The following is a 13,468-nucleotide window of genomic DNA, read 5'->3' on the forward strand; positions in this document are numbered from 1 at the left end:
AGTGATCCCTTGCTTTGTGGACCGGCATTCAACCTACAAAGCCACACTAGCCAGGGCTCATTAAGTTATTTTAAAGGATAATTGACCTTAGCAATCATCTAATAAAATGGTGTACAAAAGATGATAACACAATGTTAAAAATTATTACTTTCTCATGGTGTTGGCAGGAGTATAATTAAGTCAATTTTCCTAGAGAAAATTGTAGCAAGAGCTATTTCATATTCAAAAATTTCACTTCTATGATGTTCTGCTACAGAAATTATTAGTAACATAGACGAAACTAGTACAACATATTTCTGCAACATTATATATGACAGAGAATTTAATGTGATCATAGAGATATGGTTAAATAAATGATAACACATCATTGGAATGTTATGTTATCAATAAACTGTTTCTGAAGAACATTTGTAATGACTCAATATTTACAATAATATTAAATAAAAACTAGAATTTTACATGTATAAACTAAATCCCATTTTCTTTGAAACAAAACAACGTATCTACTTATGTCTCTGTTGGCACATCTGTCTAGAAATCAAATGAGGAATCTCAGAGTTTGGTTTTGCAAAAGGTCCTACTTCTGGATACCAGGGTCAGAGATGATTTTGATTCTACAGTGAGCATATGTCTCTTAAATCAGAAGGTTTAGTATTAGAATTCATGGGGAATTTAAGTTCTAGTTATTTCCTTTGAATCTGAACCTCGTAATTTATTCCATAAGGGAAGGATTAATAGAATGACCACTGTGAACAAAAGGATTAAATGGCAGCTAAGCCAAACTTGCTCCCAGATTGAGACACTTATTCTATTGAAATTAAATTCACATGTAAGTAAAACATTTAAATTGCGAAGTAGTACCATTATGATCTGTAAGCCAAGAAATAGCAGTTCCACAGTTGGAAGTTGCTTTCTGGAAACAGCGTTTGTTCGGTACTAAGTGGCCCAGATAAGGCAGCAGCAGAGGCCCTGAGAGAGAAAGTGACAGTCAGAATCAGGCTGCAACATTTCAGCCTACGTGACGTCTGTACCATTAACTAAGTGACCGGACCAGATCAGTTGTCAGTTTAGGCTAGAATACCACAACCACAGCAGATGAGTGAATTTAAAGGATTTGCAAGTATTTCTTTGCTTAAATGAAAATGTGCCTAACTTTGCTAAAGTGTCATTGAGGAATTATCTGTTGATGTCTTCTCTGAAGAAATTGCAGTTAGTTGCAAAGTTTTTAATTTATTCCAGTACCTGCCTCACTAGTATACAGTTACTATGGTCAAAGCTGTCGGCTGGCTTTGAAGAAAAACTGTCTTACTGTAGTGAGGTCGTTTGAGGACTTCAATAACTAAGGCCCCTTGAAGGAATTTGTAAACAACTTTTTCATGTGCTAAGTAGCAAAATAAACTTTATATACATATTTCATTTTTAAAATGATTATTTTCCATTTGTGAGATGTGAACAAAGCTCGATTCAAATTCCGTCTCTAACTCCCGGGCCTCTTTTTATTGGCATCAAATGCTTCTTCATAGATGCTCCCATACAGGTTATATTGAACAGCAATTCATTCATACATCTATTTCATTCTCCCTTTTAATATTGTGGTTTGTGGCTTGGCCATCACGATGAGACTGTGATCACTGGAAAGAGTAACAAACAGCTGAAGAAACCAATGTAAAAAATTTCTATAAGGAAATTGATTTCCTCAGAGCAGCTGCACATACCAGGAGCTAAGTAAGACACCAACCCACGTGGGAAGGTCCTTTCCAGGACCTTACTACCCATTTCCTTACAGAGACACACATCCGAGCAAGCTAGTACTGGCATGGAGGGAGGATTCCACCAGGCTTGGGAGAAACCTTTATCATTTCAATTGAATGGAGATCGTGGAATTCTGTCCCCTTATTGCTGTATGGCTTCAGCCTATGCAAGTGCGAAAATTACTTCACACACATCCTCTATTTGCAAAGCACTAAACCCATGAAGACCTTTTCTCTCAAACTGCCAGTATATTTTTAATTTGAATGGCTATCAATATCAGACTGAGTTTTGTTCATATTCTATAATTATAAAGTGCTGGCCCAGAAGTTAACATTATTCTACTCTTTGTTTGTAAGAACTCTTTGACAGCAAAGATTTTATGTTTTATTCTTTTTGTGTGTTCCATAGTTACCTTTCAATTTGTGATACATAATAGTTGATTATTTTGTGTACGTTGAATAAATGCTAAACCCCGTAGTGCATTATATTTGTTTATGTAGCCCACGCATTTCAAAATTTTCTTAGCTACCTAAAATTCTTTGAATATAATGCCATCTTGAATTTCATTCGTAAATCCAAAATGATTTAGTGATAAATTGACTTTTTAGGTGGTATTGTCCATAGATTTTATAGATTGCTGTTTTATACATTGCTGTTGAATTTTCTGTAACTACAATTTTATGGACTGTAGGGACAATACTGCACAGCAAAAGAAACATGGGACATAATGAGACATATATTTTATGTTTTATATTTCTGTATGTAAAGAAGGCATAGCATTCTCATGGAACATTTTTTAACTGGGGAAGACATTTTATTTAATTATTTTTTAAACCCAGCATTTATCACTTAAAATTATCAGCTTTATTTGATTTATTATCAAATTCTCTATGAATTACCTTAAGTACACAGGTACTAGGAAAGTAAAAGCTAATATAATCATTAAAAGTTAAAACTTCACTGAAACCTTTAATTATCCAAAACAAGAGGGAATTCTTTAATCAGTAAATTAATTTGGTTATATTTCACAATGAGCTCCTTTTCTAATTTCCTCAGTGATTAGAAAACAATATTCATATTATGAAAGAAATATCAATTTAATGCAATCACACTTTTGCTTTTGCTAACTTAAAGAGATATCAAAATACTATAGATTTTTAAAACATTAACAATAGTAAAAATGTAAAACAGACCTGTAAAAAACTCTTTTTTAAATAAAAGCCCATATAATATCCAGATTAAAGTCTCATAACTTTCATGATAGAGCTATATATCATGAAAGCACTTACCATTTAGAAGAAAAAGATAAGTTCTCCATAATGTAAATTGTTATGACTTCAATTGTAAACAGTGTACCTGAGAAAGAGTGGTAAAAATAATTTAGAATTGTATTGTTTTTTGTTTGTTGTGGTTTTTACCCTGTAAATATATCTATTTTTCAATCTTCTGCAAAGAAGACTGTAAATATGTTGCTGTTGGATTTTTTTTTTCCTTAGAGCGTAGAAGTATTATAGTTTAGATGTCTGACTTTGGTGCTTTAAAAATGTTGGTTCATCCTTTCCACATCCTTTGGCTTCTGTAGCTAAAACACTATGATGTTTACACATAAAACATTTCTTAAAGAAAGTGCTGAGTTGAAACATAGAATACATCTGACTCCGACCATTTCAAACTCTCCTCTGCCACAGAGGCAGACAACCAAATTGAAATGGTGCACATCATTTATAAATTATTCACCACTTCTGAATATGCTTCACATGGCTGGATTCGCTGAGGCGTTACATCCATCCACGCCAGCACCATCAACAGTAGCAGGGCTAAAATTGCACGGTTAACATTACTTCTCATCCAAGAGAGAACAGCATTAGCGATTAGCCTAAAAAAGGTCAGCTATCAAATTTCTTCATGCTGACTTTGATGCAAAATTAGGTCGGACGACGGACGTGGATGACTCCTGCTCTTTCTGTACACAGTGTCATCAGTCTATGGTGGCATTTTTGCCCCCCTGACTTGTGAGTCAGTGATTAAGCATCAACATTATTCAGAGCATCACATATCATTTGGTGCTATAGATTATTTATGCTTATTCTTATATAAGAGCTTGAGTAAATATTTAAGGTCAAACCAGAACTATAGGGAATAAATGAATTTATACAAGGATCAAATGTAAAATCCAATAGTGGTCCTCTAGTTTTACCATCAATATTTTGAGAACTTTCTAGTTCCTTGTAAACATGCTTTTCACACTTAGAAACAGAGACAAAAATCCAAAGGTTTCTTTGTAACAGAAAATTCAAAAAAATTAAATATAGTAACTGGGCAAACATTCTTAAATCTGTCCTTTATGATGACATTTTTATCTTTATTTACTTATAAATATTGCCAGAAGACATTCTAGTTCCACTATTTCTAATTCATTATTTCATGAATATTACTTACATTCAATGGCAATTTTATATCTATAAAACAACCTTTTAAGTAGTGAAAAAGCAATACCATTAGTTCTGGAACTGCAAGTGGTGACAATGTCACTCTGACTTAATAGACTACAATTTTATTAAATAATATAAGTTCAGTAATCCCAGGATCATTTGATTAGAAAATATTTAATGAAGGCATTAATATTTACTCCTACCCAACCTCCAGCTGGAATTTCATGGTATGAGAGCACCAGGTTAATTGAGTTTTATCGCAAAATCTCTAGACCACTTTAGAAATAACTGTAATGCATGTTCCCTAAGGTCTGAACTATAAGTGAGAAAATAGAAGAAAAAATGATTAACATACAACTAGATTCTACTGACATCTTCAGCATAGATATTCATTAAAAGTTTGAGCAAATAATGAAGATTTTTCTAACAGGAAATTATGAGACACTTTTCTTTCCAAACCCTGAACAGGAATATGCAGAAAAGATGGAGTGGTCTTGCTTTAACCAATAGAAGCACAAACATTTATGGGCATTGAATTTTCTGTAACTCAATAATTTCCATCATTGGTCATTTGTTTAAATTTACTCATGGGAATATACCTGCGGGGAAAATAAAAATGTAACTCTCCCCTTCCATTTTCCACTCTTTTTTTTAAATATTTTATTTATTTATCTTTCGAGGGGAAGGGAAGGAGAGAGGAGAGAAACATCAATGTATGGTTGCCTTTCGTGCGTCCCCTGCTGGGAGTTGGCCTGCAGGGAACTGGCCTGCAACCCAGGCATGTGCCCTGGCTGGGAATCGAACCGCGATCGTCTGGTTCGCAGGTCCGCACTCAATCCACTGAGCTACACCAGCCAGGGCCCATTTTCCACTCTTTTAATTCCTCAAAGTAAAATGATTATTAAAATTCAGTATTTATATACTTATATTTTGTAACCCAGTCAGATATAAAAAGCATAAACACAGTGTCCAATCATGTCTACCACATAATAGTACAGGGTAATAACAAAAAGTTACTAAAAATAGTTATCCTTTATTGAGTTTTTTACTATGAACCAGGCAAGGTTTAAGTGTTTAATGTATATTAATTTATTTGATCTCCATGACAACCTAAGGGGCAAATACTATTTTAATCTTCATTCTAAAGGCAAGGACGCTGAGCCACAGAACTATTCATACATTGCTCAAGACCACAATGCTGATATGAGGTAGATTCGAGATGGGAGTCTAGGGCATCTAACTTTGAAGCATATGTTCTGAAGATTGCTGACATTGCTGCTCTCAACCAAAGTTCTCAGTGAATAAAATGAGTGGCCAGGCTGTCGGAGAATACATGCACTGGTGCCGAGAGAAGGAATTTGTCTCCAGGAACTGAGTCATGACAGCAGCAAAGTAGAAAGAGAAAAAAAAAAGATGTTGGCAAGCGTGCTTCCAAGGCACTCTGCTGTGCTTTCTTTTTACTTGATTCTATGCATCATAGTTCATAGTTTTATATGTTTTAGAATAATTTTGTTTATTTAACATTTCTCTACCAATACTCTACAATTTCTAATTCTTTTCCAATATTCTAAGATTGAAAATTTTATGAAGGCAGGGACTATTTGTGACTTCCTTACAACTGCATCCACAGTTCCTAATAGATAGTAGAGATTCCATAAAGATTTGTTGAGAAAAGACAAGCAATACTGAATAAGATGGAGTGAAGTAGGGTGGCGGTGGGAGCGGGGATGATGTTTGTGTTCCCTGAGAGAAAGCAAGGAGTTATGTGGAAGGGACTCGGTCAGGAGTCCATTATAGCCACTTAGCATTTATACTTCTCTCAGCTTTTTTGAAATCCTGGGTGCAGAATTTAGATGCAACCTATTCTTCTTTCCTTAAATGACAGCCCTTGAAGTGTGACTAAAAATGGGTTCTGAGTCCTGAATAGTATTTACCAAATGATCTATTTACTAAATAGTATTTGCCAAATGGTACCAAAAGGTATCTGAGAAGATACCTTTCAGGGACAGAGGTCAGTAATTTTTTAAGAGCTGAGACAGAACCACAAAAAGAGAATAAATAAAGAGCTTTCGTACTGTAGGAGTTAGAACAAGCATAGGGAAAGATTGGCATATCAAAAACTTCGAGACTTCTGGCCAAGATGGAGGCATAGGTAGACATACTGTGCCTTCTCACACAACCAAAAGAACAACAATTTAAGAACAAAAAACAATCAGAACTGACAGAAAACCAAGCTGTATGGAAGCCTGACAACCAAGGAGTTAAATAAGAAATATTCATTCAGACCAGTAGGAGGGATGGAGTCAGGCAGCTGGGTAGAGAGGACTGATGGCAAGACTGCAGCTGGTGGACTGGGCGGTCCTACATTCACTAGCAGGTAAAACAGGCAAAAGTGGGGAGTGGGACAGACTGCACAATCCAGGGTCCCAGTGTGGGAAAATAAAGCCTCAAAACACCCACTCAAAACACCTGTGGGGTTGAGGTGCCTGGAGAGACTCCGAGACTCATAGGAGAGTTTGTTGGAGAGATCCACAGGGTCTTAGATTGTACACAAACACACCCACGTGGGAATCAGCACCAGAAGGGCCAAATTTGCTTGGGGAAAACAAGGAAGTGACTGAAATCTAGCAGAGAGTGGAGCAAGCACCATTGTTCTCTCTCAGACCCTTCCCCATACATATAGCACCAAACCCAGCAATGTGGATTACCCAGCCTGGGTAAACACCTAAGGCTATACCCCTCACTACATAAAAGACATGTCAAGGCAAAAAAAAAAAAAATGGCCCAAACAAAAGAACAGATCAAAGCTCCAGAAAAAAATACAACTAAGTGATGAAGAGGTAGTCAACCAATCAGATGCACAGTTTGAAACACTGATAATCAGGATGCTCACAGAGTTGGTTAAATTTGGTCACAAATTAGATGAAAAAATGAAGGCTATGCTAAGTAAATTTTTTTAAAATATACAGAGAACCAATAGTCATGGGAAGGAAACTGGGACTCAAATCAATGCTGTGGACCAAAAGGAAGAAAGAAACATACAACCTGAAAAGAAAGAAGACATAAGAATTAAAAAAAAAATGAGCAGAAAAGTTAGTAAACTCCAAAACATCTTTAACTGTTTCAACATCCAAATCATAGGGGTGCCAGAAGAAGAGGAAAAGCAAGACATCGAAAACTTAGTTGAACAAAGAATAAAGGAAAATTTCCCCATCTGGCAAAGGAAATAGACTTCCAGGAAGTCCAGGAAGCTCAGAGAGTCCCAAAGAAGTTGGACCCAAGGAAGCACACACCAAGACAAATCATAATTACATTACCCAAGATTAAAGATAAGGAGAGAATCTTAAAAGCAGCAAGAAAAAAGGAGACAGTTACCTACAGAGGAGTTCCCATAAGACTATCAGCTGATTTCTCAAAAGAAACCTTACAGACAAGAAGGGGCTGGAAAGAAGTATTCCAAGTCATGAAAGGCAAGGACCTACATCCAAGATTGCTCTATCCAGCAAAGCTATCATTTAAGATGGAAGGGCAGATAAAGTGCTTCCCAGATAAGGTCAAGATAAAGGAGTTAGTCATCACCAAGCCCTTATTACATGAAATGTTAAAGAGATTTATCTAAGAAAAAGAAGATAAAAAGTATATACAGTAGAATGACAGCAAACTCACAATTATTAACAAACACACCTAAAACTGAAACAAAAGCAAACAAGTAGAACAGGAACAGAGTCACAGAAATGGAGATCACATGGAGGATTTTCAATAGGGGAGTGGGAGGAGGAGAGGGGAAAAAGGTACAGAGAATAAGTAGCATAGATGGTAGGTAGAAAATAGATGGAGGGGGGTAAGAATAGTATAGGAAATGTAGAAGCCAAAGAACTTATATTTATGACACATGGACATGAACTAAAGGGGGAGAATATGGGGGGGGAAGGTGTGCAGGAAGGAGGGGAGTGAAGGGAGAAATGGGACAACTGTAATGGCATAATCAATAAAATATATTTTAGAAAAAACATTGAGCTGGGTACAAATAACTGAGACTAAAGTAAAGCTGGAATTTTGGGGGAAGGAAGCCGATGTTCACGAGTGAGATCATTTAAGGGAGAGTTTAAATGGAAAAGACTTTTTCCCCCAGAATATACCAGCATTTAGAAAATGAGGAGACAAAGAATTGACAAAGGAGATAAGGAGTAGCCAGTGAAATAGAAATATAAACATTAATTGTACAATTCTGCAATTGCACAAAGATAATATTTAAATTTAAAAAAATAGTTAACCCTGTTGAATACTACTAAAAGGTCTAGTACAGTAAAAATTGATCCTTAGATTTAGTGATGACCTGGTTGTTGTTAACCTCAAAAAGAGTCATTATTGTAGAATTATACAATCAAGACTTATTGGAGAGGCTCAAGGGAGAAAGGAAGGAGAGAAATTAAACACAGTGACCATCAATAGCTCATGTCATGAAGTGTTGTTTTAAAGGAAATAGGTGAAAGGAATGGTATGATGGAGATAGCTTTCTTTAAAGATCAGAGGAATTTTTGTATAGTTATTGGAATCATCAAATAGGAAGGCAAAAATTGGTATTGAAGAGATGCAGGAGTGGACAAAAGCAGGTTTACAGTTGTGAGAATGTGAAACAGTTTATCCTTGTATTATTTATTAATAGTTGTATTATTTATTTGCATCATTTTTGTACAAATGACTACAAATCGCCTTTGCCCATGCCTGAACAGGAGATTTTTCTAGAAAGATGCTCTTAGGCAGTCACAATGGTATGGGATGAAATGGGATTCAATCTATTCCAGTGGAGGAGTGGGCCTTTCATAGATGCACAGTTTATTCATAGCACATCCGTGAAAGCAAGGCAGAACATGTGAGTGTAGGTATAGGTGATGGGACCATGTGAGAAACTCTTTCTTCTGATTGCTTTTATTTTCTCAACGAAATAGGAATTCCAAGAAAGTGTAGAACATGAGGACAGAAGATAAGATGCGCCATGTCCAATTGGGTGGGATAATAAATGAATTGAGATATGTGGTAATATTACCAGGAAGCTTAAAAATCTCACTTGTGTTTAATATCATGAACTGAGACCTTTAACCATGATTCTGTGTTGTTCTCCAGCTGCATTCAGGAACAGAGTATGTTGATAGTTGGATTTAAATTAGAGAGGAGTGAAAACCATGGGAGGTAAGGACAGTGTGGTTGAACGTGATTTGAGGAGAGTAAGTAATGACCATAAACTCTAGACTGAATACAGAGGGAATTGAGGAAAGATGAGGGGACAGTGAAAGAGTATTATACCAGTAGCTTATACATTTTGAAGGGGTTGATATCCTACAGAGAAAAAGATGAAATGAGATGCACAAAAATGCAATGAATTTAAACTTAGGAAGAAGTTACTGAACTTTTCACTCTCAACAGAGCCCTGCAGATGTTAATCAATCAGTCTCTCAAAGTTGAGGGTTAAACAACATCCTGTAATTGAAACATTCTTTTCCCATTTATATATGCTAACACATCTATTTTCCAGAGCTGAGGGTTTCCACAGCTGAAGATCCCCAGATCCAAGATGGAGGAGTAAGAAAATCAGAGATGTCAGAAACAGGGGCTGGGTGACTAGGAGAGCATCGGGTAGAAGATTTGATACTCCTGAGAGGGCGACCTCACTGAACTGAGTGTCAGTTGCCCTCAGACCAGGAGACTGATGGAGACCACAGGCTAAGGTCAGGGTCTGTATGTCTACTGCAATGGAACTGGCAGTTTAGGGGTTCCAGACTCTCTTCAGGGCTCGGAAAGTTCTTTTCACCTCCTGACTCTGACCTCATTTACACACCCACTGTGCATTTTATAAGGGGTGTCTTTGACTGTTGGGCGCCCCCTGTCCACAGGGTAGTCTCTCTGCACTGATCATTCACACTGTCCACTGGTTTTTCATCTGCGGTAAGGACTCTCTTTCCTTCCCCTCAGTGACTTCCCACTTTCCTGCTCCTCTTTCCTGTCAGGGTTCCACCCTGTCTGCTTTTCTCTTAAATATTGGTGCTCTCAGAGTTCCATTTGCAACATTTTATTTCTCATCTTGCATATTTCCTCGGCAAACCCATCAGTTCTAATACTTTTAATAAGCACCTAATTGATTACCATTTAATAATCTCTCATGAGCCCACATTTCCCTTATGTTTACAGAATCTTATAATCAACATGAGTGTCATTGAAGCACTTCAAGTTTCCCATTAGCCCAAAACTGAATTAGTGAACTTTCGTCTCTAGCATGTGTTTTCCTGCATTGTTATCCATCTTCTGGTAGCAAAGATCTTCCTCAGTTTCTTACTCACCCTTCCTTGCCTCCAATCTAATCAGTCAGTAATCTCATTAATTGTATTCTCACGTAGATGGTTATCTCTTCATTCCTGGCCAATCTTTGTCTTTATTACAGCTTTAGGCTCTTGAGTAGTCATTTTTCTTTTCGTTTCATTCCAATTTTCACTGTGGCCAGAGTGATCATTCTAAAACATGTTGGTGTCTTTTCAAAGTCATACGATTTTAACGTGATGCATTACGCATTTCATCACTGGTCCCTTGCTTACTTATTCAGCCTTTCCTCTAATCTCACCTCTCTACCTGATGCTGACATCTCGACTATTTTAACCTTCCAAGCATGCCATTCTGCCTTTCCTTTCCAAGTCTTCATATATTTTCTTCCCTTTAGCTAGAATATTTTTGCTTCTCTCCTCAGAGCTTTACTGCACTAATCACTAATGGGCTTTCAGGACTCAATTTAGACAGAATTTCATTTGTAAAGCACTTTCTGGTGGCCATAGGCTAAATGAGAGGATTTGTCACCCATGGGAGGGAGCTAATAGGTCCCTGAGTTTGCTTTCATTTCACATTGGATAAAAGTTGCAAACATAGTTGCCTTTCTTCTCCACTAAACCATACACTCCTCAAAAGTTGGTGTAATATCCTGTTTGCCTTTATATTTCTGGAATGTTGCCCCTACTAAATTTTCCTTACATGTTTGTGGGATATACAAACAAGTGAATGCATAAATTGTCAAATTTCTAGTAACAACTTTAAGATGTCCTTTAGTTGATTGAAAAACAGATCTCCATTGCAATAGATGCAACTGATTAGATAAAAAAAAATAAAGCCCTGATCAGGAGCATAAAGCCAAACTAGCATTTGGCTCATCTCTATTTATATGGAGTGGTATGAGCTAATTACTGTACCAATTAGGCTGTAGGTATTATATATATAAATAGCAATTACATATATAATACAATTATATATGGGTATGTGTGTATATATATATAATATATATGCCAATTACTGTACATTTGGACAATATGTGTTGTGTGTGTGTATTGTGTGTGTATACACATACACATATATATGGATAGATATGATTTAAAACTAAATGGTGATCCTGATTTATTTGAACTTTATTATGGCTCTTATAGCTTTCCACTGACTATCCTTATCTAGCTTTAAGAGCTATAAGCCCACATTCTCACACTCCATTTCAGTTGTTAACACTAGCATGGGAGTGTGTGTGTGTGTGTGTGTGTGTGAAGGAGAGAGAGAGAGAGCACAAGGTCAGCAGCTAAAACGGAAGGCAGCAAATGGCACTGAGAGATGAATAGGCTCAGAGGCCACAACTACAAACTACCTTAAAGGAAAACTCATTCTTTTTTTCATTTCCTTATTCCTCTAGGTGCCCAAACTTGCATTTAATTTCAGGTTCAAAAAAATTTTTATGTCTACCCATAATCTGTTCTCATATACTTTGCCCAGGAGAGGTTAGCTATTTTGAGTTAAAATTGATCCACATTCACCAGACTTGTGGTTGAACACAAATACTAAGGGTTATGATTCTTGTTATAGCTCCTGATAGACTTGGACTACACATATTCTTTTAAATGTGGAGATCATCTGAAAATATGCTTTTTCAAGCTACAGAGAAATCACATTTACAATGTTCACAAAACAGAAAATGTTAAACTTAAGTTGATACTTAACACCTAATGGGTTATTTTCAGGTCACAGAAATCCTTCCTGCACTCCAAAACATTTCTGAGGCAGTATAATGATTCTAAATCATTTAATTATGAGAAAGCCCATTAACAAGATAAATTGTTTTATTTTATCTAAAATTAAGTTCAAACATATCATACCCTGAATAAAAATGTTTGATTCTTAAAAGCATTTATGAGATCAACAAATTGTCAAATTCAATTTATATTGGACCTAGAAAAAATTCAAATTTCAAATCATTCTTTAAAATTCATCACAATTTGTTTGTAGTTTTAAACATTTGATGTATACACTAAACTGACTCTCCCCCGAAGACATAAAGGGGTGTTAATCCAGCCCACTTCGATCACCACGCCTGTCTTTTATAATGAAAGTTCTTGGGAATTAAGTAAAAAATTAAAAAATACATGACACTTCTCAGTAATCCATGAAAGCAGGAATTTCATGATAGTAGCCCCACTTGATAACATTAAATTTTATAGATTATACAACAAAATCTACAAAACAAATTCATCCAAACTTTACATTCCACAGTGAATTTGACTGTTCTTCAAGATTATGAGGCATAACTTATAAACTTGTCAAAAAACATAGGATACATTGGATGTATTTTCTGTTTTGTGATATAATATAGATAATGATGGTGATCAGATCTATATTTTTTTAGATATTTTTGTTTCTTTCTAATCTATATTTATAGAATGTAGTAAAAAATGTTGCCCCCCCCTTTTATAATGAAAAGAAACTGATCTCATGAATGTAAATGAACATTTTAATATTAAGGCAACCAAAAAGATAATTCGCAAATATTCTTGACAAAGAAAATAAAGGCTTGAAATTTTGGGTGTCTTCCATCTTTTCTTCTTTCTTTCCTTTAATCTTCCTTTTTTCATTTTCTTTCTTCCTTCATATTTTTTCTTTCTTTTTTTCTTGCAGAACCACAACTTTATAACTGATAGAATTTCCAGAAAATATTTTATTTTATTTTATATTTTTAAAGATTTTATTTGTTTATTTTTAGAGAGAAAGGAAAGGAGGGAGAAAGAGAGGCAGAGAAACATCACTGTGGGAGAGAAACATGATCAGTGCCTCTCACAGCCCCGAACTGTGGACCTGGCCTGCAACCCAGGCATGTGCACTGACTGGGAATCCAACCAGCAACTCTTTAGTTCATAGTCCAGCACTCAATCCACTGCGCCACACCAGCCAGGGCCAGAAAATATTTTAAAATGTAAAAGATTCATAGTTTA

At 35.9% G+C, this 13,468-nt stretch overlaps 1 protein-coding gene across 1 annotated transcript in view; it reads left to right on the plus strand.

Annotated features, from left to right (window-relative positions):
• The first annotated feature begins 6,512 nt into the window (after nucleotides 1-6,512).
• Nucleotides 6,513-13,468, plus strand: part of LOC118975715 (contactin-5-like) — a 230,185-nt gene continuing 223,229 nt past the window's right edge. The window contains exon 1 of the mRNA XM_037029795.1: nucleotides 6,513-6,561. Coding sequence (XP_036885690.1) covers nucleotides 6,513-6,561 — 49 coding nt within the window. The remainder of the gene's footprint in view (nucleotides 6,562-13,468) is intronic.

The sequence above is a fragment of the Sturnira hondurensis genome, unplaced genomic scaffold (genome assembly GCF_014824575.4).
Source record: "Sturnira hondurensis isolate 20B ecotype Veracruz unplaced genomic scaffold, ASM1482457v3 Scaffold0020489, whole genome shotgun sequence".
Lineage (NCBI taxonomy): Eukaryota > Metazoa > Chordata > Mammalia > Chiroptera > Phyllostomidae > Sturnira > Sturnira hondurensis.